This window comes from Siniperca chuatsi, linkage group LG13 (genome assembly GCF_020085105.1).
Source record: "Siniperca chuatsi isolate FFG_IHB_CAS linkage group LG13, ASM2008510v1, whole genome shotgun sequence".
Classification (NCBI taxonomy): Eukaryota; Metazoa; Chordata; class Actinopteri; order Centrarchiformes; family Sinipercidae; genus Siniperca; species Siniperca chuatsi.
In genome coordinates, this window is record NC_058054.1 from 22484098 (window position 1) to 22510386 (window position 26289).

General features: G+C 39.8%; 1 protein-coding gene across 2 annotated transcripts; it reads right to left on the reverse strand.

The window, feature by feature from the left end:
* Positions 1 to 63: 63 nt before the first annotated feature.
* Positions 64 to 20982, reverse strand: LOC122887068 (vasoactive intestinal polypeptide receptor-like). 2 transcript variants are annotated; one of them, XM_044219910.1, is made up of 14 exons: positions 20650 to 20982; positions 19084 to 19177; positions 18134 to 18247; positions 13681 to 13863; positions 10463 to 10569; positions 10245 to 10342; positions 8457 to 8586; positions 6154 to 6307; positions 5111 to 5171; positions 4059 to 4125; positions 3879 to 3970; positions 3568 to 3697; positions 2903 to 2944; positions 64 to 2786 (listed from the first exon to the last, which is right to left on the reverse strand). In XM_044219910.1, exons 4-14 carry the CDS (start codon positions 13718 to 13720, stop codon positions 2595 to 2597), a joined length of 1113 nt encoding a protein of 370 aa, XP_044075845.1. In that variant the 5' UTR covers positions 13721 to 13863; positions 18134 to 18247; positions 19084 to 19177; positions 20650 to 20982; the 3' UTR covers positions 64 to 2594. The 2 variants fall into 2 exon arrangements, with proteins under 2 accessions (XP_044075845.1, XP_044075844.1); XM_044219909.1 differs by lacking the exon at positions 13681 to 13863 and having other exon boundaries at positions 20650 to 20978.
* Between the last annotated feature and the right edge of the window lie 5307 nt (positions 20983 to 26289).

Genomic DNA, 26289 nt, shown 5'->3' on the forward strand with positions numbered 1-26289 from the left:
GTTGATTGTATTGCTTTAAGTGACGAGTCTCACTTTTAGTTGGAACAACACAGAAGGCCTGTCCACAGTGCAAATGGTTTTATTCATCGTCATCTGACATTTTTACAGCTGATTCCACATACTGTGCAGCGCACCATATTTACACAAGATTTACATGGCAACAAATAAGAGACACTTTATTGACATTATACAAATAGCATGAGTGAGGAACGTAGAGTATTAAATGTAAACACTGATTGCCAGTTGACACCTGAGCACTATTAGTCATCACCACAAAACACATCATAAACCAATTCTTTAGCGGTATTTACAGTTTCACATTATATAGTGTGATATTATATACATGTGTGACAATAAGTCTGAGGTACTTTCAGTAAGTTTAAGTTCAGTTTCCATTTTACACACACTGGTACAACAAAAAGTAAACATCAAACTTCAACATGACTCCCACATGAAAGGTGACACTGTCACTGCCTCTACACATTACCGTCTGAAAATGTCTTTTTTGACCAGGAGGTCACTTAAAATAAATGTTTGAAAACATTATTAAACACACACACACACACACACACACACCCAGAGAGAGAGAGAGAGAGTGAGACAGAGGGTAAAACAATCATCATGCGTAGTGCCATTAGCTTAATACATCCTATTACATCAAACAAGAATAAGAATCTACAGCCAAGCTAGCATCTGTGTGAGGCAGTGCTTTGAGTTTAATGCCAGCATGCTAACATGCTCACAATGACAATGCTAACATGCTGATGTTTAGATGGTATAATGTTTATCATGTTCACTATCTTAGTTTAGCGTGTTAGCATGCTAGCGTTTGCTAATTAGCACTAAACACAAAGTACAACTTTGTGTTTAGTGCGAGGCTGTGCTAGTTTTGCATCTATTTAGTATAGATAAATCAAAGTATTGCACAAATTGAATTTTTTTACCTGTTGACAGTGCTAAATAAAAAGTTAAGGCATAACCATAATAATTCCAATTCATCTGGGTTTGGAACTTGAATGTCTGAACAAACGTTCATCCAGTAGCTGTTGAGACATTTCACTCAAAACCACAAATGTGAACCTTATGGTGGTGCTAGAGGAAAAGTCATTAGGATTCATCTACTGGGAATAATGGACGTCTGTAAAAATATATCCATCTTATAGATGATGATATTTCACTAGATAAGTGGAAACTTTGACCAGCTGGAGGCGCTAGATAAAAAGTTAGAGGATCATCAAAGTCATTAGGATTCATCCTCTGGGGACCATAAATGTCTGTACAGAATATTATGGCAATCAATCCAGTAGTTATTGATATATTTCAGTCTGGACCAAAGTGGTGGGCCGACCGACCGACATTGCCATCCACAGTATGGTACAATAACATATGTATTTAATCTAAATATAGAATAGAATAGAAAAATAGCACTCAATGCAATGAAATGAATTGTCCATGCAAATGAGTTAATGGAAGTTAATCACTGTTGCCACGTATGTATTCACAATGTTGTGTATTGTAGACTAATAATGGAATACATCTGGTCCATTAGTTGCAGAAATAGTAAAAATGAACATCTACTGAGTGACTGTGCACTCAAACAAAACTAAAAGCCTTTGTAAACTGAGATAAATTTCACAAGCGGGAGCTTTAGCGTCTCCTCTGGAATGTTATCCGGCAGTAATTTAGTAGAGTGTATGCCCCGTATAAAACTGTCATAGACAGGATAGGAACATCCAGTATGCTGGTTATGCTATAGAGTCCTCCTCAGTGACTACTGCTCATGACAGCCTGACAGTGTCATTAATGTTACCATTGGTCCCCTAAACAACATGGGCCATTAGGTTAAGTGCTTGGAGTCCTGTTGTGTAACACACCCTTTTAATAAACATCTTGCTTCTTATAGGACACAGCTTGTCTCTGGCTCCATCTATCTATTGCTTAACATTAGATGGAAAACATTGACCAAGAGCGCCATTTCCCTTTAATTCACATAGTGGTCATGAAGATCTTTCTCCCTGCAATATTCTGTAGTGCATTTCCTCTAAAAGACTTAGTTAATGTTATTCTGAGAATTGATTTTCAACACCTTGTCAGTAGCCAGTTCAGGTTGACTCATCATGTGATCTCAACAAAGCTTTACACTGTAGTAGGAACAACACTGTTTGCCTATATATCAGTGTGACACTGGCCTTTATGTGAATATCAGATCCCCGCCAGTCAGTTCGGTCAACCTCCGGTACAATGGAAGTTCCTTCCTGATCAAAGCTACATTAGAACAGCCTGAGAAAATGACAATGTTCTTTGTTGTGTTTTTTGGAAATGAATTCTTCATGTAAAGGTAATAACTTAACCCATTTACTAAACCGGTGCTTTGATTCGAAAGAGGTCTCAGATGCCTTTCCACCCTGGTCACTTTCACATGTCACTTTTGACAGGTAATGGATAAAGTTACAATGAACAAATATTAGCTTCACTACTAAAATGTCAAATTGACCTTCAGTGACCAATATCAACTGCATTAGAACAGTGCACATGAGCCACGCATTCATTACATAATAATAAAAACAAAGAGGGGAGTTAACTTCAGATGGGTTTCAGATGGTAGAGAGCTGCTCCTGACACTCAGATGCCCGACGTGTTGTAGGGCTGCATTTGGTAAACATGGTTATCTGGGTGCTGAAGTTGTTGCCGTTGCTGCCCATGGACGGCTGCTGGTACTTAGTGTCAGCACCCAGGAACCTCTGCAGCATCCATCTCCGCCACTTACGCTTAATCTCCGCCTGTACCTGCAGGAGAGACGAGGAGGTGGACAAACAGGATGAAAAGGGGGCGTTAAGAGGGTATGACACATAGGAGTAAACATCTTAAAGAGCTGGGGGTTTTTTTGTTTGAATTTACTCACCTCTCTGTTCAGAAAGCAGTACAAAACCGCAACAACAAATCCCTGAAAAAGAGAGAAGATAAAACATACCGCCCCTTAAGAGCTGATGTTGAAAAGACATACCCATGTGACAGTACAGCTGGGGAAACACTCAAACTGTTTGCGTGTGAATAATGATGGAAAGATTATGACCAACTTTAGGCTCATACAGGAGGTTCATCATTTAGATCGCTGGGAAATGTTCCCAGGAGATATCATTCTGAGCTAAAATGGTTATAAATGAAGAATACTTTCCATCGCTAGGTTTCCATTATTGCACTTGGCTCTCAGCATTCACATTCAATTTAATACTCAGTATATCAGCAACCTCATTATTCAAACATACAAAATGAAACATGTCAGCTAAACAAACCATTCACTTGCTTAATCAGGCAAACCGTCTTCATGCTACCAAGCTGTTTTCATGTAACTTCACTGAATCAAAGGACTTTCTATCTGGTGCCATATTTGTGGCACAAATTTTGCCCAAAACACAAGATGACATTCCTGTATTAGTCAAAAGAAGGATTAGGTACATCAAATCCCTTAATTCATCAAGTAGGGCCGCTTCTATCTGACATTTGGAAAGTTAATGTTGCCGACAGACTGCCTAACACCTTGTAGGCTATGCTGTTATGAGACGTTACCTGAAATGACCCCAGGATAAGATCGATTACCATCCTCACTTGTGGGTGGATGTGGTCAGGGATGAAGGCAAAAATGATGTAGTTTATGCCAAAGAGAGGTATCAACAACAAAGTGGATTTAGCCAGTCTCCTAAAAAAGTGGAAACATGAAAAAGTGAAGAGAAGGCTTGTGTTCACCCACAAAAGCTAGAGTCAAGGCTATACTTGTCACCATCAACAACATAAAAATAATGTATTCAATGTCATCTGATAAGAAATGACTGTAACCCATGCTATGATAGAGGTGTTGACATTCTGCACTGAAAACCTACGAGTACTGATTGGATTCCTTTCTTCCGATGTCGGGGCAATTCATCTTCTGACGCAAAATCCGGATTATACAGATGAAGAGGAAAAAGTTTGCCTGCCGAGAGAGTAAGAGACTGTTAATGTGACTGCATTATGCAGAGCTGTATATAAAATGTTACTCATGAACAGGCATTGCGACTCACAAGTATGGTGACTACAATAGGTGTTTTGATGATCCACCATGGTCCGAGATCGATTATCTCCCAGCATCTGTCAGAGTAAATACAAACAAAATAAAAACACTAATTAAGATAAAGCAAACCCTTGAACTGTGCTACAAAAGCAGAGAGCAGTAACTTCAGAAACAGAAACATTCTTACATAATTACCTTAAATTCTGATAGCCTACTGCACTCTACCTTTGGACAATCTAAAGGGTGCAGGGTAAACACAGTATCTAACAAAATGTGTTCTTTTTATCTTGTCCATTTGAACTAATGAACTAGTATAATAAATTAATCTATAGTTTATTATATTTAAATATAATATTATATGTAGCTTAACCACACTGAATCACATGAATTTCAGTAGAGTCAGAGGCTGTGGTGCTAACTTATTCTGCTAAGCTAGGCTACTTATCTTTTAGCAGGGCTGGTAACTGGTGTTTTGTTTTTTTCCTCCATCATAATGGGGTTTAGCTACTGCCTAATTTATGTGGGATACCACACTGTATCACTAACATGTCAGATAATGAAAACACATGTTTTCAATTACAGGAAAAAAGTAGGGAAATTTAGCTAAAGCTATCTGTGGCTATCTCACTAGCTAGCTTAACTTAACATAGCTCTCTTGTTTTAGCTGTCTGGTAGGTTCTAGAGCCCACAGACTAACAAAACAGAGTGATTTAGATTTTTAAAGTGAGATAATGATGTAATAATTCTTATATGGTAGAACCCATTTCAAAAAGTCTGGTCTTAATTCATTTTGAACAAATATATAGTTACTGCATTTTGGCTTTGTAGGGCCATGAAATGCTCAGCTCTTGTCTGAGGTAGCTAATTACTTTGTGTGTTGCAGATTAATAGTTCACCTCAGACGTCCACTGAGACCAGCTATTAATCATCACACTAACCTAGATGTTATTTTTTGAGTGTGTAATGTTTATTTGCATCTGCATATGTACCCATTTTAAATCACTTGCACTGATAAATACATTTAATCAACAAGATTAAAACAAAGACAAATGGTTAACTCACCCAGGGTCATTTAAATAAGCCTTTGTAATCACCCACGCTGAGATAAAGATGGTTGGAGCCCCTGCAAACAAGAAACATAAACAGAATTGGTTGTAAGTTATTTCAACATTAAAATAATCTCTATGTCACAGAGAGAAACTATTAATTCTGTCCACTGTGTTCAAACGAACACCACACTGACTCAACACCACCAAATATGACTGAGCCTTGAGCGTGTGTACACTGTTAATCTTTTTGATGATTTTATAACTAAAGTAATATTGCATTTTGGGTATGCTTATCATTTTTAACTGGACCCATATGTGCTCTGTGCCAATATTGGCTCATCCTGGGTATCTGCAGGAAAGTCACAGGCTTGTTTCCATTTTCCAGCTGGCAGACACAACATTTCAGGCCTATTTATAGAGTTACTTTATGGGTGTGATGGAAAAAAGAACATCAGAAATTTGGGGAATGGTTGTTGAATATACATTTAAAAAAAAATAGTTCTAAGATGAAAGTCCTCAAGGGCTCAGTCAGTACTTCTGGATGAATATATACAATTTGAAAAGAGCTGTCAAAAAGCATCCTTGTTGCCAAATGTATCTATCCATTAAAAATATCAAAAGTTCAAGTCTAAATTGTCTGATCTCTTAGTTTGGGGAGGAATTCATTTTATTCACATATTACGTCTTCCATAGATGCATGCATTTGTTAAAGGAACTATTTTCCAATCAAGAGCATCAAAAGCACCAAAAGCAGGACTGAATTATAACAAGAGCGGAGTGGCAGCTGCCTGCTGCTGCTAATCTAAAACTGCCAGCAAGACTCATTCATATGCAAATGGTAAGGCACAGAATTTTCCTGTGGATGTATAAAACCTCACTTATAAATTCATTTACATATGATCATGTATGTTGTGGCTGCTGAAGTAAAGACAAAACAGACATTCAGGTTGCCTGGTGATTGTGACTCGATGGGCATTTGATGATTTGGATAGATCAAATCTCCTTATGTGAGCTATCTGTATTCATCAACATATGGCAGAGGAGGTCGGCACATACCCCAACCAATCAGGATGTACCACCAGAAGTACTTCCTCTCAGAGAAGAAGGAAACGGCTAACAGAGTGTGGAGATAGAGGCCCTCCACCAGCAGCCAGAAGTAACTTGCCATGATCCCATACTGGAAGAAGACCATCACTGCCTTGCAGCCCACCTACAGGAGAACCAGGATGTTAGTGGCTTATTGCATTGCCAGTGACTGTAGATAAATGCAATTTCATTACAATTCAAATGAGTAAGACAAATGTTGTTGCCAGTGGATGAAGCTACATAGAGAAGGTTTTTAGTAAATTGCTCTAAAATTAATATTGATGACTCACAAGATTACGATTGTGCTAGACTTAGCAAGTCACTTATCAGAAGCAGCAGTGAGGAGACAGTCATTATCATTAATATGAGCATGATACAATTAGACCAAAGTCTACATGGGTTTCCTTATGGTTGTGCTGATCATAAGGATTATGACTGCCAGACTAATTAAATCTGCAATCAAAGTGTATCATATTGTTTTTTTATATCTAAAGCCCCTCACAGTACAATGGGAAGATACTGTTGTTGGTGACTCAGTAGGTGTAACATTGAAGATACATGGTGAGTAGCACGCTGATCCACCGCAACGCCTGCTCTGCAACAGCTACTGAAGAGCTTAAAGCTAGACTATGTGACATTTCCTGAACAACGGCCACTGAGACTGAGGCCACAAGTGACAATCACGGGGTAAGGGTAAACTATAAAACAAAGTATAACAGTAACTCAAGATGAGAAGAGTTGTAGAGGTAAAACTTCTGAATGCATTGTTTGTATTGCTTGTACTGCTTATAAATTAAACATTTCATTTGGAAGAGGAAAATTGTTTTATTTCTTCTTTCAAAAGTTACATACAGTCTCACTTTAAAGGGGCGCTCCAATGAATCTTGTATTGCACTTCCATAAAGCTAGAGGACTCATGAGAGCCAGATAAAAAAATAATTGTTAAAATCGAAGAAGCAGGCTGAGATATCCAGACTTTTAGTCACTAATATGGGTCAAACCCCCCAGCGGATGGCCGCCCACCATTGAGTCTGGTTCTGTCAAGGGTTTCTGCCTCTTAAAGGAAGTTTTTCCTTGCCACTAACGCCAAATACTTGCTCATGGTGGGATTTGTTGGGTCTCTGTAATTAATATTATAAAGAGTACGGTTTAGACCTGCTATATAGGAATAGTGCAATGAGATAACTTCTGTTATGAATTGGCGCTATATAAACAAATTGAATTTAATTATTTTATTCATATAGTTTAACTTCTGCACTATTTCTGTTGTTGTCTCAGAGTCTCTTTTTCTCTATTTCTCGTTTTACTTGTGTGATTTTCTTTTCTACATTTTGTATGAGCATTGTCGGAGGGAGCCTGAAATCAAGAATTTCATTACCAACGACTGTAATTGTTGTGCATATGACAAATAAAGACCTTAACTAAAATCGGTGGAGTTCCCCTTTAATATGTTGCTTTCTACAAACGTTTTTTTTTTCTTCTTTATTGCTGAGTTTAAAAACAGTTGAGAGGGTTTGCAGCTGTGTTTGGACCAGGACAATCTATATACCCTGAAGAGGAAACTAAACTCAGCCATTAACAATCAGCACTTAGAGATAGTAAAGCAGATGATTTACAGTCTGCTGATCTAATCCTCTCTGGTAATAAAGCGATGGATACAGCTGGAGCAAGATCTGAGACACTAACGCTGGTGACTCGATCAATCAAATAAGAACAAAATAGCCTTATTATATCAAACTATACCCAATCCAGCAGCTTATCCAACTCCTTATCTTAATGTAGCACTTACAGCGTTTTCATATTGTCACTATGATCATGTTGTCGAGACGACGTGATTAAAACTAGATATCAAAACTCTGATTGTGATTTATTGACAAAGCTCTCTGTAGTTCAGGCTTAATGTTCAGCAAACAGGAACTCTCACAACATCCTGCTGGACAGATGAATGAGGAAACGTCGTCTCAGGGGTGGAAGGGACTTGGCAAACACTGCTACACCCACAAGCACTTGAGCGCTCGGACGTTAAGTAAACGCCAAGACAAAGCATTAAAGTCAGTAAAGTCTGAGTGATGCAGTTTGCCTCATCTGTGGGCAGAAACTAACAGCCGGCTGCTGCTCGTACATCAGATGGATGAGTTAACTTGATCTATGATGCAGGACTTTTGATTATGCAGGGAAGAAAATCAATAAAATGTATGGCTTCACTAATAAAATGGACATGTTGGCGAGTGAGATGGGAGCCTTCAGGAGCACAGAGTGTGCAGCGCACTCACAGATGACTGGCAATTGTCTGTCTCCCCGACGTCATACAGAACCACGTCCTTGATGAAAACAGCCACGGCTTTCAGTATGAAAGACACAAACAGATGTATGTGGATGTAGTTTCTCGTGCAGTGCAGCTTCCTGTAAAAGACGACAAATAAACAGTCAGATGATTTAAATCGAGAAGGAAAAACAACACGCATAATTCTCTTAATGAATTCCCTCTAGTTAAAGATCTCCAATGAACTGCTTACATGACCTATCCCAAAAATCATCTGATAAAGTATGTGTTTATGGCACCAAAGCATGCAATTGGAATATATATCAAGAAAATATTCACCAGAAACTTCACTGACTTAATTTACGTGGGGAAAACATTCACAGAAAGAATGTGTGTTTTAGCTGAGGAGAGTAGTCATTATAAGCACTTCCTGTACATGGCTTGTAATGTGCTCCTACTGTGCTGTACTGTCTTATCTAAATGTCAAGCTACATATAAACCCTGCAATTGTCAAGAAAAGCTATGTATGTTTCATACTTTGTAGTTTTCCAGTGAAACATATATTTATCAGGCAGAAACGAATGTGAAAAACTCTGACTTGACATTCAGCACAGAGGTAAACAAGAACAAATCAGGGGTTTTTGCAGAGAAAATGTCACTAATGTAAATTCTCTCTTCTGGGTGTTCTCAAACAAATGCCTTCCCGGTGAGCTTATGATTGGGGGGTGAATTGTGTAAACCCATCAGGCGAGTCATCCCAGCAGGACGGGTGTGATGACACACAACATCAACCGGCTGCCTGAACACAGCATCTGCAGCTGAACATAAACAGCAACCACTGTTCACATCCTGTGTCTCTGCTTGAGAGTCCAAACCATCAGCATTTTATAAGCCAGAGGAGTAAACACATCACTTGTTGTTTAGCCCGTAACACACAAACACTCCAAATGCAAACACACCCAACTGAACAGACTGGGTTGAAACCATTTGAATACCGCTCACATCACCCTCCCCTTCCAAGCGTGTAGGAGAAACTACGGTGGCTGTGAAAGGCCCTATCTAGAGTCAGTGTTTGTCTGTTCTGGGCTCTGTAGAAACATGGCGGTGCAACATGGCGGACTCCGTGGATGGGGACCCGCTCCCTCTGTAGATATAAAGGGCTTATTCTAAAGTAATGAAAACACAACAATTTTTATTTTCAGGTGATTATACATTAATGAAAACATACTTATGAATATTATCACCATATTCTGCAAATAGAGCCCCCTAAATCTTACACATGGAACCTTTAAAGTAGCAATGTGTAATTCCTGGCCATATGCTCCAAACAAATAGGGGGCAGCATTTCACCTCCTCCCACCCTACTTTAAACTAAGATTTTGGCCAAATCTTACACATTGTACTTTTAAACTTATTCTAATGATCTGTGTCATACCTACGTACACACACACACACACACACACACACACACACTCTCTGCAACCCCAGGACTGAAGGTAAAAAAGGAACATGCAGTGAACAACAGCGCCCGTCTAAGTGGTTTGACTTTATGGCTGCTTGCAGTTGACCGCTTTGTTTGAGAAATGTTGCAACAGCAGATAATGTCAAATTTGGACGTCTTGTCCCACAAAATCTGGCAGTCACATTACTGTGTGAAAAACACTGTAAAACCTCTATAAAAATAAAACAAGGAAGTATGGTGTGAAATGAGAGGGTTTTATCACTCTAAATGATGGAAAAAGGTGTTTAATTGTCTTTACGCAGGGACATTAAGTAGCATTTTGATTGATCTCCTTACCGAAAGAGACACAGTATGATGATGGCGATCGTCAAAGAAATGAGCGACACACTGTGACCAATGGTGTAACCCACTTTGATAGCGTTGAAGAATTCTCCCTGCAAAAACATATTCAGTTACACTCACTGAAAACAGCTCATATTGCACTGAACATGAAGCCAGTAGCCACGTGGGGCTGGAGGAGTTGCGGGAACCATACCGATGGTTGCCATACCGACCATATTATCATCCATGGTGCTGTTGGGATTGTATCCACAGTCCATTGTATAGGAGTCTATGCTGATTGGGGTCCAGCCATCCTCAGTGCAGGTCTTTGACAGATTACCTAATGAGAGGGACAGAGGGAATATTCAACATTGCTCTTGCAAGAATACAACAAATTGCTGTGGCAGATTCACTGTGGTTCAGTTAAAAGTAAAAACTTCTTCTACATTTACTCGCACTTAATTATGTCACACTGAGATGTATGTGTCTCACTGGAATTCACACACAAACTAAAAGGAAATGGAAGGAATGACTGAAGGGGATCAGTCGTCCCACTGGCTCAGAGTTGCCAAGACGGTTCCCATGTGTATTTGCCTCCATCTGTTTCATAATTACTCTCAGGCTGCGCACACACCAGGAGGCCAACAGTCGAGCAGAGAGATATTTTTACTCTGGCCTGCCCATGGGGGCATAAGTGAAAGGTCCAAGTGCATTAGACTGACCATAAAAAGAGGAGAAGGCACTTTCATCTGCGAGGAGATTAGAGGAGCAGAGTAGAGCTCTGAGGCTAGAGCTCGCTAGAGATCTGTAGGGTACAGTAGGCTTGAGCAAAGAACAAATAGGACCGATTGAATGAATGGATACAGATACAAATAAATAAGTGAATAAATAAGTGAATGGATTTGTATATTTGTGTTTTGTCTCACTCCCTCCCTTGCATTATGTATACAGCTACTTCTCAGTAAATGACAGCTGCACAGTGAGCGCATTTTACAAAAAATGTAGTAAGTATTATTTAGTATTTATGTCACTTAAGCAACATTAAAATCAGATTAATGCTCTTTATTGCACTCTGTCCCATGTTTTTTTTAAGAAATTGTCCAAAGTAAATGTTCAAAGAGCTATTTCAGTAACTGTGCATCACTTAACCAATTGAAATATACTTCGTGGTAGCCTGGTGGTTAAGATCAGGGGAACTTTGTTGCATCTCATCCATGGACGCAGGAAGTAAGGGTGCTGAGGGGGCTGCAGCAACCCCTAAAATTAGGCATAATAAAAACCATCAGTTCAATTTCAAATGACTTTTTACAGGGATTTATATGCATGGTGCACTAATATTTGTGGTAGGAAAGAGGTTTGACTTTGTTTTTTACCCATTGTTTATCATTAATATGTATTAGTCTACAATACGGAAACAACATTATTTCCAACCAAGGCAAGGCAAGGCAAGGCAAGGCAGGTCGGATCTATCACACGCGAACACACTGAGGTGCTTTAGTTTAGAGTTTAGAGTGTCCCACTGAATCAAAGTAACCAAGACGTCAGGGCACATGGTCAGACAGACCCAGAGAGTTCAATCCAGCCAGCTACAGCTAGAGTGCATAAGGTAACTGCAATTACTGCCACTGTACAGTGACACATTGGCAAATGGCCATCACACATCCTAGTACAACAGGATGTGTGATTTGGTTATAGATCTAGATTATGAAATATATCTGGTAACTAGAGCTTGCTCTATTTTGGGGTTGCAGAGTATTAATTTAATAATGTTTAAATGTACTGTACTCCCAGAGAGAGCCTGATCTCATCCCCCTTTCTTTTTGCATGTTTCCTCTCTGTTTCATATATCTGTCAATAAAGGCTAAAATGCCAAAGAATAATCTTAAAAGAAAACTGAAAGATGAAGGTGTGACATAGACTAGAGTGCACACAAGTAATTCACAAAAACTCTCATTTTGCATATCAAAATCCTTTAAAAAGGCATTTTACCATTAGATCATATAGTTTCCTTTAAAAGTGCTACATGTACAGATGTTGGGCAAAATGTAGAGCTATAGATTAGGAGTTTTTCCTGAATAACAGGAAGAAAATTCAATGTTCAGATGAGCCACTAATCATTAATTAGATTGAAAATCCTTCTTACAACATTTATGAGGCATATCTAATCCAGAAATCTAAATGTAGGACATTCCACACATTTCCCAACCATATCGCTCCACAGCCACTATCAAATCAAGACTAAGTTGGGAAATTACCAACAATCCAAAGTCTTAGAATCTATTTGGCATTAAAATATGGTCAGCTCACAAATACCTTAGTGGCGTATTGCAGAGAAGACGGAGGCTTAGCTTCCCCAAACAACATGACAAGACACAAAGGCAATGATAAGCCCCTGCTGTTTCAGCCCATGCCACCACTGGATTTGGCTTGTTTGAGGGAATGCCAGAAGAATGCTTTCATCATCCCCCAAAACATGACTGCAAGGATTTTCAATGTCAGGCACGACAACGAGGAGAGCTCAAACGAGTTAATCACCCCGTCATTGTTTTAATTTCAAAGCTTTTTTTTTTTTAAATTTTGGCTTTTCTGTCAATGTTGTATAGTCAAATGCTTTTCCCTTCCTAATTATATCTTGGAGGAAGATTCATATTAGTATACAATGATAAGCTTCAGCTCAACTGAATATTACGGCATGTACGTGAAAACATTGACAGCCAGGCACTCTGTCACTCTGAGCTTGCAGAGAGGGTGAGTCGCCCGTGTTATTGAAAGAGATGAATGACTCTGTGTTTGTGTAAGACCTACTAGGTAAAGAGTTCATGAGAATGGCAAACTCTATCTCAACTAAATTTGTGACTTGGCCCTGAATCTCTGTGGCGCCAGGTTTCGTAATGCTTGTTTTTTGTGTGTGTGAGGCTTATAAAATGAATGGCTCGGGATGTGTCAATAACTTGAGTCTTTTGCAATTGACAGTGAATACAAAGTGAAGCTAAATTGACAAAAAGGGCAACTTCTTGAAAAATGTACCTAATGTTTCTCTAACCTCTCAGGGTTTCCGAAAGCTTCTCAAAATAAAATGAATAAACTGCTAAATGTATAGTGGTCAAGCTACACAAACAAGGCTGTTTGTCTTAGTTCCTGTAATGCTCACATTTGGACATACAAGGATCTCACCCAACTGCAGCAGTAATTTACAAGGCACAGAATCCCAGACCATTAATCATCCTTTAATGAAGTCCTCCTTACATGACCTGAGAGCAGAGTAGGTTGAACCAGCAGAGACCTGCACTGATTTGTTGATTTACTGCATAATTGATATAATGCACATCAGTGCAGAAAAGGTCACTTATAATCACTTATCTTTTTTTTAAGGCCCCTTTGCTTAAGCCTGGTCCCGGCACAGTGGGGGCCTGATGATCATGTGAACCTTTAACATATCAGTGAAAAATACCTCTTCTGCCTTCAACCCCATAAATCTGGTGATTCTTCATCTCTTTTCCCTAGAGTGCTCTCCTCTCTCAGGTCACACCATCTCCCATCTGGGTCACATCACAGCTTCCCAGAAAACACTTCTCCTCTGCACTGAGCCTTCACATGCTGATGATAAATCTTCGGTTTGAGTCCCTCTCATGTCCTCAATAAGACAGGGAAAATACTGGTTAGATTCCGGGGGCAGGAACCCCCTCACCATGTCTGCAGAGCCACTCACATGTGTAAAAGCACTGCAATCACTTACAGCTCTAGTCTTTAAATTTATACTTACAGCAAAGGTGATGGAACATCTATGGGCTGAATTTGTGAAATTGTTTGTGTGCAGTGAACATGTTCTCGACCTTTAAGAGTTTTCATTAGCAGACCGCTTTAAATGCAATGTAGAAGAGGTAGGTATGCATTTTTTTACACCAAAGCTCCATTCATTGATTTTTCAGCCACTTGCTGAACATGCTTAAAACACAACATTTAACATATTGGCACATTATAAAGTTGTTAAAGCGAACGTGTTAGCAAACAGTTGTATATTTATGCATCCAACTAACACAAAGCAACATTAGCATTCATTTGGAGTCCTGTCTCTGGCCCCCTGATGAATGTAAGTTCATCAAAATTAATTCTCGTTTTAGCTCTGTTTTGGTTCTCCATCAACCATTGACAAAAATATCTTGGCTCTTTAGCTGCTAAACGCTACATTCTGCTAAATGCTACAGTTCTACAGTAGCTAGTTCCTAACTTTGTATGTTAGCCATTTGGTGCTGGGCAGGTAGCATAGAGCCTTTCTGCTGAAAAAAGCTGCCAGCTGCATCTTGAAACAAGGTTTATAAGGTGAGAGTTCGGGAAAACCAAAACAATACGCCAAAAAGGCTAAAAAGCTAAAAAGCTCTGTAGAGCTGAATAACCAAGCCAAGTTTACATAATTCTCTGTGGGTTTGTCACTATAACTGACACATAGTACTAGGGGTGTGACAATACACTCAGCTCACAAGACGAGACGATACACGATATTGGGTTCACGACAACAAGACGATATTTTAACATTACTTTTAAGAAAACTTCAATGATGAAATATATGACTAGAAAAATAGTCTTTTATTTGACTGAGTCTCAAAACAATGGCTCTAGGACTTGACTGTAGAAGTTGAGGTGCAAAGGCATTAGTCAGTGCCTGGCCTTTCAGTGTTTTCTTCACAGACGCAGGGGATTTTAGTATAGAGCTGTGGGTTCTGTAGGTGTCTCTGCATAGTGCTCGTGTTTGCCGCGGTGTATGGCAATGTTTTCTTACAGTGCTTACATATTGTTCGTGTCTTGTCTGTCACTCTGTTTCCGTTTATTATTTCCACTGGGTACCCAAAATGCTGCCACACAAACAGTTTAAAAGTGGCGGGGGCATTTTCAATGCTAATATCGTCAGACTCCGACGTCATGCTGGCTGCAGCTGGATGGGCTACTACTCTGCGAGACAGCTTTTCAGCTCAACGAGAAATATCGCCACATATATGGAGACGATATTTCGTCATACCCCTACACAGAACACATAGCTATCTGATCCATTGATTAGTACTTATCAAAGAACTATACCCGTGTTTTTACGAGCTAATTTCAAGCTGCCTCAACTCCAACAAAGGAACATTCTCAAGGTTCCAAGTTGAAATTGAGGCCTCTCTGCCAGCTGAATACAAATAAACAACTCCGTCAGTGCGGTAATCAAAGACAAATGGAGATATACAGGAAACTCAGAGGGGAATAATCTCAGGAACTACTGTACAAACACACTGCAATTCAGCCAGTAAAGACAGTGGTTTTCCTTACACATAATTATTCATACTTCCCTGTGAGGCTGAGATTAAAGGAGGAAAAATCAACAGAATGTGTCTTTGATGGGTGGATGGTGCTGGCATGAGAAGTTGTTTATCTTTTTGTGACTCAACTGTGCCATGTGATTTGAGTTTTACTGTATTCTTTGTAATATATGATACGGGGTGTCAGGAAAGATAGAAACGACGCTCGGGTGAGCCGCTCGGATGCTCAGTGTACTTCATAATTCCTGTTTCTGGTCTCAAATATGGAGAGTGATGATACTGACAAAGACTAAACAGCAGGGAATGTTTGGAACATCAACAACAAAAGGGAGGTTAAGGAAGGATCAAGATGAGCAGCATCTGTCATTCTTTGAAATATTGAAAACATAACTCCTTCCTCCATGAATAGGCATCCTTTATATTAAATTTCAAGCTCATCTTTGAGTCGAGGATATGGATGTGATACAGTAATCCTTGGTGTAATATACAGTAAATAGGCTGTTTAAGAAGACTGATTTTGTTTTTCGAAAATATCTTAATATGCTTAGCCCTGTGTACAGAACTAATCTGTCGCAATTAAGGTGAGGTAGTCATAATTTCCCAATTTCAAAGAAGGTACTATATATTTACACGATTATGTTTCAGGACTTTGTACTTGACGTTTGACAGGTGATCAGGGAGATGAGTATCATTATATGTCGGTTTGTCCCAGTTTTGATAAAGACAGAAATAGGTTCAAAGCTATAAACACGGCACTGACATATTATCAATTTATAAAGTTGAGCAACATTAAGTTAACGTTATTCATTTAGAGTTGTGTTTCTGGTGAATGTAAGTCCAATATTACGTTTTGGTCTCCATCAACTACTGAGGGAAATAACTGCCTCTTTAGCAGCTAAATGCTCGCTATGTTCACCAGCAAAAGTAGTTACTAACGTTTTTTAGAGCTTTTACGCTGAAAACAGCTGTCTGTGGCTGGAAACCACCTGATGAGAGCGATGAGAGTGACACAAAACAGTAAAGCTGTGGGCCATAAAACCAAAACAATGAGCGAAAAGATGTTAAAACGTTCCATAGAGCTGCGAGGGAACTGCAGAATTGAGTGATAATTCTCTGTGGGTCACTATGAGCGACTCCTTTTCACATTACACATAGTTATTTGATCCTTTGTCATTATAAGATCAGATCAGATAAGATCATCCTTTACTGATCCCCAGAGGGGAAATTCAGGTGTTGCAAGTACAGATAAATAGAGAAAGTGATAAACAAATAAATAAATAGAAGTATATAAAATAAAAGAATGAATGGAACAGATGGAAATCAAAATAGAAACTATATACGAGCAATTAAACTCACAATAACAAGGCAAGCAGTACATATACAGTACTCACGACAAATGTTGTACTTAAACTAATAGTGCAGTATTGATGTGAAGTGACATAGTTCCAGCAAAGTCAGCTACGTATAATACAGTATATGTAGAGTAATATGATGATCTACTATAAGAATAATATATAATATGATTAAGTAATAATACTTAGTGTTTGTCTGTATTAATATAGAAATATACTATAGTATACAATGTAATAAAACAGTATAATATATTAACATAATAATAATAATAATAATAATAATAATAATAATATAATATGTCTGTCCAGACTCATATAATATATGTAGTGAATACTTGGAATGAAGTGAATAAAAGGTATAAATGTATTTTTTGGCTAAATGGAAGTTATCACTATATTGATGATACATACATCACGATTAGCTAGGCGCGCTCCAATACGTTGTTTGTTTGAGGTCACGTGATTCTGATGATGCTCGAAATTCAAAATGAGGCAGGAAGTGAAAGGACGAGATGGAGGAAAGCCCGCACTGTGCTAGTTATTGTATACTCATTGTGTTGTCTCATTCAACGTGTGTGAAATCTGGAATCAGCAAATTCATTCTTAAACTACGGCTAAAAACCTATTTTGACGTCACAACGACCTTTGAGTCAAAAGTGTCACCCATTCTGTGAAATATGGTCACAATCTCCCCTTCTGTTCCTGAGTTACGGTGTTGAGTAATGGCCAAAAAAACGTGTTCTTCCAGGACATCATGATGTCACAGTGAAGCTGACCTTTGACCTTTTGGGTAAAAAATGTCATCACGTCATCGCTGTAACCCATTAAACATCTGTGTGAAATTTTGCCTTAATTACCACATCAATTTTTGAGTTATGGCCAAAAACGTGTTTGTCAAGGTCGTTTTGAGCTCACAGTGACGTTTGAGTCAAAAGTGTCACCAATTCATCATCGACCAGCTGTGAAACATGGTCGTCGGTGCTTGAGGTCACACTGTGACCAAATACCTTCCTGAAGGGTCATTGTGGAATAAAGTCTAAGAGCAAGAGACCACTGAGTGATGCGCGACCGCACTGTCTACCTCAACTTTTCTGCCAAAAGATCCCAAAAACTTGTGCGATTGCTGACCATCACACAAACATCTACAGTATTTTGTGACTTGCCTCCTTCCCTCCCCATTTCTTTCCCTAAACACACACACACACACACACACACACACACACACACACACAGAGTATTCTATAAACTTGATTTTTACGTGTAGGAATGTCCCTGGAGAAGTAGAAGAGATATTTGGGGCAAGCGATGGTGACCACCTCTCCAACATCAGCGCTGGGCCAGCAGGTGATCTTGTCCCACGTCCCCCTGCAGCCTGACAGAGAGAGAGGCCAAAGCAAGGCATGTTCGTAATTACCAAATATGGAAACATCACATGTTCCAAGATAACGACATAGAACAACAGTTTTTTTTTTTTTTTTTTTTTAAACTGTAAGTCTAAAACTGTTGTGCGATAACTCCATTTCAGTGACAAACAGCAACCTGCTTCAGGTGAAGGTTGAGCACTGGAGTTCCCATGGCAGCCAAAACGTGGCAGCTCAAGTCAGCTGTTGTTACAGCCCTGGGTCCATAACAGCGGATGACCTGAGTTAACACGCCGCCACCATGACTAATAAAACAGCTCCCTGTCCTTTGTTACACACTGTTATTTGAATTCAACAGACCACTGTGACTTGTTTGGTCGCAGAATCAGGTCATACCACTTTTAAAATCTGCACCTGCTCAGCATTTCATCACTATGAAAAATCAGTTTACAAGGCGATATTTGCACCCTCACCCTGAGGGTTTGGCAGCATTTACATTTGATGGAATCTATAGGAAGCTGAATGATATCTAAATTAAAAAAGTAATGAGTGTTTAATGACTTTCTCATTGTGTGAAAGTAAACAGTCTTGTGATACCTGCAGTTCGGATCAGTGAGGTTTCGGTTACACACAGAGGTACTAGAAGCTCAATGAAGCACAATTATCTCTCTGTAGAACATAATTATGTGCTGCGTGCTGTGAGTACGCAACACTCACACTTAGCAACATGTAATTCCACGTTCATCAACAATAAATTGACACATAAAATCAGCTAAGTTTTATTATTGCACACTCACTGTTTTATGTTTCTTAATAGCATTTAAAACAAATAAAAAAACCTACGTACCTGTGGTTTTGTTCTCGATCTGAGCCTCACACATGTCCCTCTCCTTGTCTATTTCCTTCATCATGTCACACATCTGACTCTGCATCGAAAACACCTGTGAAGAGAACATTTTACACACGTTTTCTATATATCTCTTAGGCCGCAGTGACATTTTTAAAGTGTCAGTCACAGGTCATTTGTCACAGGTCATTAGTGAAGCACAGAAGACTGCATGAGTTATGCTGCATGTGCTCTCTCAACAGCGCTTTGCATCTCAAGGCAAACACATCTATTGTCTCCACTGGGGTCTTCCTGAGATGAGCTGACCTGGGCTGCCATTAATCTCTCTGCCCGACACACATGGCAGACACAAAATCAATCTTTTGACTGTGATTCAACCATCATATTCCTTAGATTTGCATGTGAGTGTTTTGGAGATGTGAAGGGAGCCTTCAGCCATGAACTGGTTCAACGTGAAGCTGAAGCCATGAGGGTTTACCACCAGAGAATATACAGAGACCCTCTGCAGGACCAGAAGATTTATTGCCTCTACGTTTTGGGATGAGTCTCCTCTCTGTGGGCATTAATCAGACTGGTAGTATGTGGCTATAGTTAGCCACAAAATGAGCCCATATGACTCCAGCTTCTCCCCCTACACAAGGTGACTCCCCCATTTAGGGTATGATTTATCTCGCTCCTCAGGCTACGCAGCACTTCACCCACAGTGCACCTCTGGACAATGACTGGAGAAGATGTTGTCAGTGATGGATCAGCGCTGCCTTAAGCAGTGCAAGTCGGAGTATCAGGAGAAAACTTTCCGTACTCCATCATCATGATTATGATCATAATCATCCCTTTCACCTTCCCCGCCAGTAATAACAGGACTTCTACACAGATGCACTGAAACAGTCTGCGTGTGTGTACATGTAATACAATGCAGATGTAAACGCCAGCATGCTATTCTATGGGCTGTGACCTCCAACTGAATTCCAGCATGAATCATACATTCCTCTCTACAGCAGACAGCTGTGGATAAGGAAGCTGGAGACCAGAGAGTACAGATGCAGACGAGGGAGACCCACCCGCACTTTGTGACTTCTTCTAGTTATTCATGTTCAATTTATTTTCACGAAAAGAGATCAGCTAGGAAATCAAAACACATGAATGTCACTGGGAAAAAAAAATAAAAATCACAGTCTGGCCAACTGTTTTGTTTTGGTGCCCAGTGTGATCTCAAAAACTTTTTTTTTTAAAGCTCAAGTTAAAATATTTGTTTTAAAATGTCTTCAATATCAAAATACATGATGATGAAAAAGTTACCAAAGCACTATAAACTCTCCATAGCTCCCCTGCCCCTCCACACATGTTAACTAGTGAATGAATCAAGCATGTCATTGGGGCACGTCGGTGCGCCCTGCATCCAAAACTGGTTTAGGAGAGCACCAGTGCGCGCATCAACATATACTTGATCTTGAAAGATCTACGTGTGGTCTTACGTTGCCAAATCAGGCGAGCAACTGACACATACCTGAAAACGAGCCCAAGTTCAAGTCATGAGAAAAGTCAAAAGTGTTTAAATATACTCACGGGTTCCAGCAACATGCAGGAGAAAAGGATTAAAATGCTCTTTGGAACTTCCATCAACATATCCTTTAGAGTAGCTGATTCGTTAAAAAAAGTACAACAGATTGTACTTGACGGCAAAAAAAAAAAAAAATGAAAGTGTAGTGATAATCCGCCGAAGGTCTGTGTGTGTGTGTGTGTGTGTGTGTGTGTACCCTTGCTGATTCTGTGTGTTCTTGCGCTCTGAGTGGAGTGAACTGCTCCGCTCCTGAAATCCTCCTCCACCCACTCGGGCTTTACCTTGAACAACCAACAAGTAACCAATACGTGGTCATCTCTGAACGTCAGTGGATGAGGGCGTAAACACGTAGCTGCAAAGAAAGAAGGAAACTAGTGTGTCCGTACATTCAAATAAAGACGTGACTGACCCTTTGTTTCATTTTGCATGACCTATTTGTGATAAGCAAAAATGCTTTATCATGTAATGTCACAAAAATATGTTGCAATACCATATGTTTATTTTGTAACTGTGGCTGCAATGTTGTGTTTTATCATAACTGCAATGTGTCAGCATCTATTTATACCCTTATTTAAACCCTTTAAACTGGACACTGCTGTAAAACAGCTCTCTGAGTTTTTCCTGTACAAAAAAAGGGTAGTGGTGGAAAGTAACTAAGTACATTTACTCAAATGCTGTACAATTTCAGGTACTAGTACTTTACCTGAGTATTTTTTAGTTTTATGCTTTATACTTGCACTACAGTATAGTGCTCCACTTGACAGCTATAGTTATCTGGTTACTTTACAGATTAAGAATTTACATAAAAAATAGAAGCTTATAAAACACAGTTCATAGTTAAAGCTTAAACCAGTGGTTTCCAACCTTTTTGGCTTGTAAACAGTTTTTTTTTTCGTGGTGGGCCCCTTTGTCATGTTTCTGATGTCTACGAGTTGTTTCCCCTCTGAATGTTTCACATGGTTTCATTTAAAAACTGTTTTAAAGGCCCAAACAGGTAAAATGATCCAAAGATTAAAGTCCAAAAAAGGAATAAAAATTTGTGTAGCAGTGCTTTGCTTCGTCATCTGCTTCCCACCCCATTAATCATCTCATGACCCCTAGGTTGGGAACCACTGGACTAAACTACTAGGATCTGAGTGCTTCCTCCACTGCAGCTGTAAATTAAACTAAATAACATTATTGAGTACCACAGCAATATGAGCCCTCTGAGGGCTTACAGACCAGGTGACAAATTAAAGGATATCTGAATAAATGTGTAGAGGAACATAAGGAAAGCAGATACTTCCATACAAAGCACAAGGAGTCACTAAATGGTTTGATGAGGATGAAAATGATGTGAATCAACACCTTCCTGAGACAATTTATGTTGTTTTTTCTTTACAGTTTTTTTTACAATCGCTATGACAGTTTTTTCAATACATTTAACAAGTTTCCTAAACTCGGTTAGCACAACATCCGTTTTTGTAGGCTATACAATTAACACATTTCTTGTTGCTTTGATACAAAATGCATACAGTTAACACCAATTTAAAATGCTTGAACTTCTTTTACACACAAGCTCAACCAAGACCAAAACAATGTAATTTTACAGTCAAATTTACAAATGCTTTCACACTGTATGTCAGAACAGATAACATCATGTTCTAAACATCCATCCATCCATCCATCCATCCATCCATCCATCCATCTTCTTCCGCTTATCCGGGGCCGGGTCGCGGGGGCAGCAGTCTAAGCAGGGACTCCCAGACTTCCTTCGCCCCAGACACTTCCTCCAGCTCCTCCGGGGATCCCGAGGCGTTCCCAGGCCAGCCGAGAGACATAGTCCCTCCAGCGTGTCCTGGGTCTTCCCGGGCCGCCTCCCGGTGGGACATGCCCAGAACACCTCCCGAGGAGGCGTCCAGGAGGCATCCGGATCAGATGCCCTAGCCACCTCAGCTGGCTCCTCTCGACGTGGAGGAGCAGCGGCTCTACTCGAGCTCCCCGTGTGACTGAGCTCCTCACCCTATCTCTAAGGGAGCGCCCAGCCACTCGGCGGAGGAAGCCCATTTCGGCCGCTTGTATCCGCGATATTGTCCTTTCGGTCACTACCCAAAGCTCATGACCATAGGCCACCAGGCGCTCGCCGTCGGGCACCCACCCCAGGCCTGGCTCCAGGGTGGGGCCCCGGTAGAGCCAATCCGGGCGACGTAACTGGCCTTGATTTTAAATAATCCATAAGGGTCTTCTGAACCGCTCTTGGTCTGACCCGTCACCCTGGACCTGTTTGCCATGGGTGACCCTACCAGGGGCATACAGCCCCAGGCAACATAGCTCCCAGGGTCATTCGGGTACTCAAACCCCTCCACCACGTTAAGGTGGCGGTTCAAGGAGGGGATGTTCTAAACATATATATCTATATATCTAAACTTATATAGGCTAAAGTCAAAGTGAACAGCTGTTCATATTGTGAATTGAAACACAAATATATTCCCTGTATTTTATTCCATTGCTAATGAGAAACAGCTTATTGCAATTATGCAAATATATAAATCACAGCTGATTCCCATCTAGGAACCACACTCAGGTGTTGAGGTTTTTTCAATCGCATGATCATATGTTCTAAAAGAAGACTCTTTGGGCTGATCTTGTGTGGAAAAGGAACAATATACATGCATTTACTAAACCCAACAAAACAAAAATGTAGAGAGGCTTCAAAAGAAACTACAATGCAAAACACAATCTATGATCAATAAAATACACTGTCTGTTGTATAAGGGCAGACCTGACACATAAAATAATGCAGTTTCTGTAATTTTAGCTGATGATAGTGGGGTTTTTTTTGTCATTGTGTTATGATTGACTAAATGTTCCTGATGGAAGAGAACATGTGTTAGTGTTTTGAATAATTATTTGATTTTAAAACATGTTTGCAGTGTTTTGTTAGACAAAGTGTATTGTGTTAGTTTATTATTAGTATTTTTAAAATTAGTTTTGGGGTTTAGTTTACAATGTGTGATTTTGAGCATGAAATTAACCATTTTGCCAATTGTGTGTTTTAGGTGTGTTAAGAGTTTAAGAAAATTGTTAAATGTATCGAAAAAACTGTCATAGCAATTGTAAAAAACTATAATTTGTCGCCCATCTGTATAGTGTATATAGATGAAAAAGGGAGGCTGAGAAATATTAGGCACACCTTATAATATAATACAATCCAATAAAACATTGCAACAAACCAAATCCACTAAAATGACCATAAAGTTGAAGCATCCTCTCTACAGTCTCAACAGTTATTATTGCTTCTATAGATTAAGGTCATCAGCCAATATGTCACTGTCACTTAACATTCACAGTCCAACAAAATACGCACTAGAACCACTAAGCCATCTTTCTTTATTGCTTTTATTCAGACCGTATAGAAGACCATATACAGTAGACATTCAGCTGAAGTGTGGAAGTACATGCAATAAAAATCAGTGTCTCTCAGTTGGCTCCCAGATATGGAGCTGGTCATAGCTGACACACTGCTCTCAGATAAGATAAAGCTACTGTGTGCTCAGAGAATGATGCACGGTGCACATGTGTGAAGTGTTTGCAACAAACTGTGGAGAATAGAGTTGTGAAGCTCATAATTCATCAAAAACAGGTGTGGGAAGAGAAAATATTTCTGCTTTTCGACACAAGTGAAAAACATACAGCGTGTGTCTGTTTGTGTCTGCTCAGACGGTTGCTCTGTCATCACGCGCTCGTGAGTCAGTGTGCATGAGGAATATATGTTACTGATAACAATACACAGAGCCGATCCTTGTTTCCCATGCACTGGATCCTCCGGTGGCAGCACGTGCTTTACCTTGTGTTTTACTGGTCTGGCTTTAATATCAGCGGGTGACTCACCGAGGCTTATGAAAGCTTTGATGGATGTCAGAATAACCTTCCTCTGGGATGGAAGTCAAATATTTGGCCGTTTGAGTTCTGCTGGATGAATCTTGTGGAATTTCAGGACAGGAAGCTCCTTTCCATCCCTAGTTTCTTGTGCTCATCCATAAACATCTGATGAGGCCTGATCTGCGTGCATGCTTCCTTACTTCTAACACAAAGTGTTATTAACGTCGTCTGTGATAGTGTGCAATCACATTTAATTCCAGAATGAGTGCACTTGTTAGCAATGTCAGAAAGTAGTTGTATCTCAAAATAATTCAGTAGTTCATAGTCAAAATAATTGTGCTACTTAGGTGTCATTACAGCGAACATTTGACACCACCATGTTTACCACTCTCCCATACCAGTTGGCAGTGGCGTTTTATTGCCAGTGTCTCAAAATTAAGAACACGTTTCTCGTAAACCCTCTGTCATAAAGATCATCTTTGCTTCTAAAGAGGATAAACGTGTTTACATGTTCTCTATTTGTCGTCCTTCTCTGCTCGAAAGTGTGGAAGCTTTTAGCTCAGTTTGCACAATTAGATCAACGACATCTTCCTGTTTTGTGCCATAAAGCAGTCGTAGTACAGCTGCAAAATCTCAACATGATGACAAACAGTATGAAATGTGGTGCCAATCAGAGGCTGCAAGGGTCTCATTTACTGTAATTAAAGCATTAATCGCTCAAAATGAATGTGGGAATTACTCATTGTTGGTAATTGCTGCATAAATTCTTGCCTTTAACACACAAGCTGAAACATAACTCCTGACAAACAACCTGTGGGGTTCATTGAGATGCTGATATGAGAGTCTGAATTGATCCACGAGCTGTCAGTCAACGCCCTAGATATTTTAATGGAGGCAATGATGGTAATTATGAAGGTGCATCAAAGTCATCAAACTGAAATCAAGATCAGAGTGAAATTATCTTCCCAGCAGGGAAACCAAAAGCAATGTAAATCAGTTTGTAAGTGCACAGCGTGTGTGTGTGTGTGTGTGTGTGTTTGCTTTAATGCCTGATGGGAATGCCTATAAATCCTGATAAAACAATGAGACGAGGAATACTATTTCATTTTGTCAAGCTTCCTTGACAAAATGAAACAGCTGATCAGCAGCTTGACAGCTCTGTTTTGGTTTGCAGAAAACAGTTTTTGGTATTATCTCGTGGGTGCTGAAAGTGTTCCATAAACCATTTGAGTGTAGGATTTTCTCAACTGTGTCATTTATCATTTAAAATGGAAAGATTACATGAAGTCACCAAAACTGCAGGCAGGCAGATATGTTTTAGTAGCAGTTCCCTGCAGGGACGCACATGAAGTGGATTTACCACCTGCACTCAGAGGACTTTTGAGTGGTTTTGTCATCCAGGTCATTCTTAGCCACGCTAGCAGTGTGGCTCTTGGGATGGCAATGTCTGTCTGTCAGCAGGTCGGTCCACCAATCAGGCCCTTTTGGATTCAATTTTGTACAGACATTAATGTTCCCCAGAGGATCATTTCTAACGACTCTGGTGATCCCCTAACTTTCCACCTAGCACCATCATCAGGTCAATGTGTCCAATACTTCATGACGTATGCCAGGTTCATATCATATCAGAGTTTCCAACTCGGTACTTATACGAATTATACTTCGGTATATATCGGTACTTATACAAACTTATACTTATACTCGGTAATAATACGGAAGTGGCTGAAAAACCAAAACAAGTATGGATGCCTCACATCAGCCGAAGTCAGTAGTTCAATGTAATT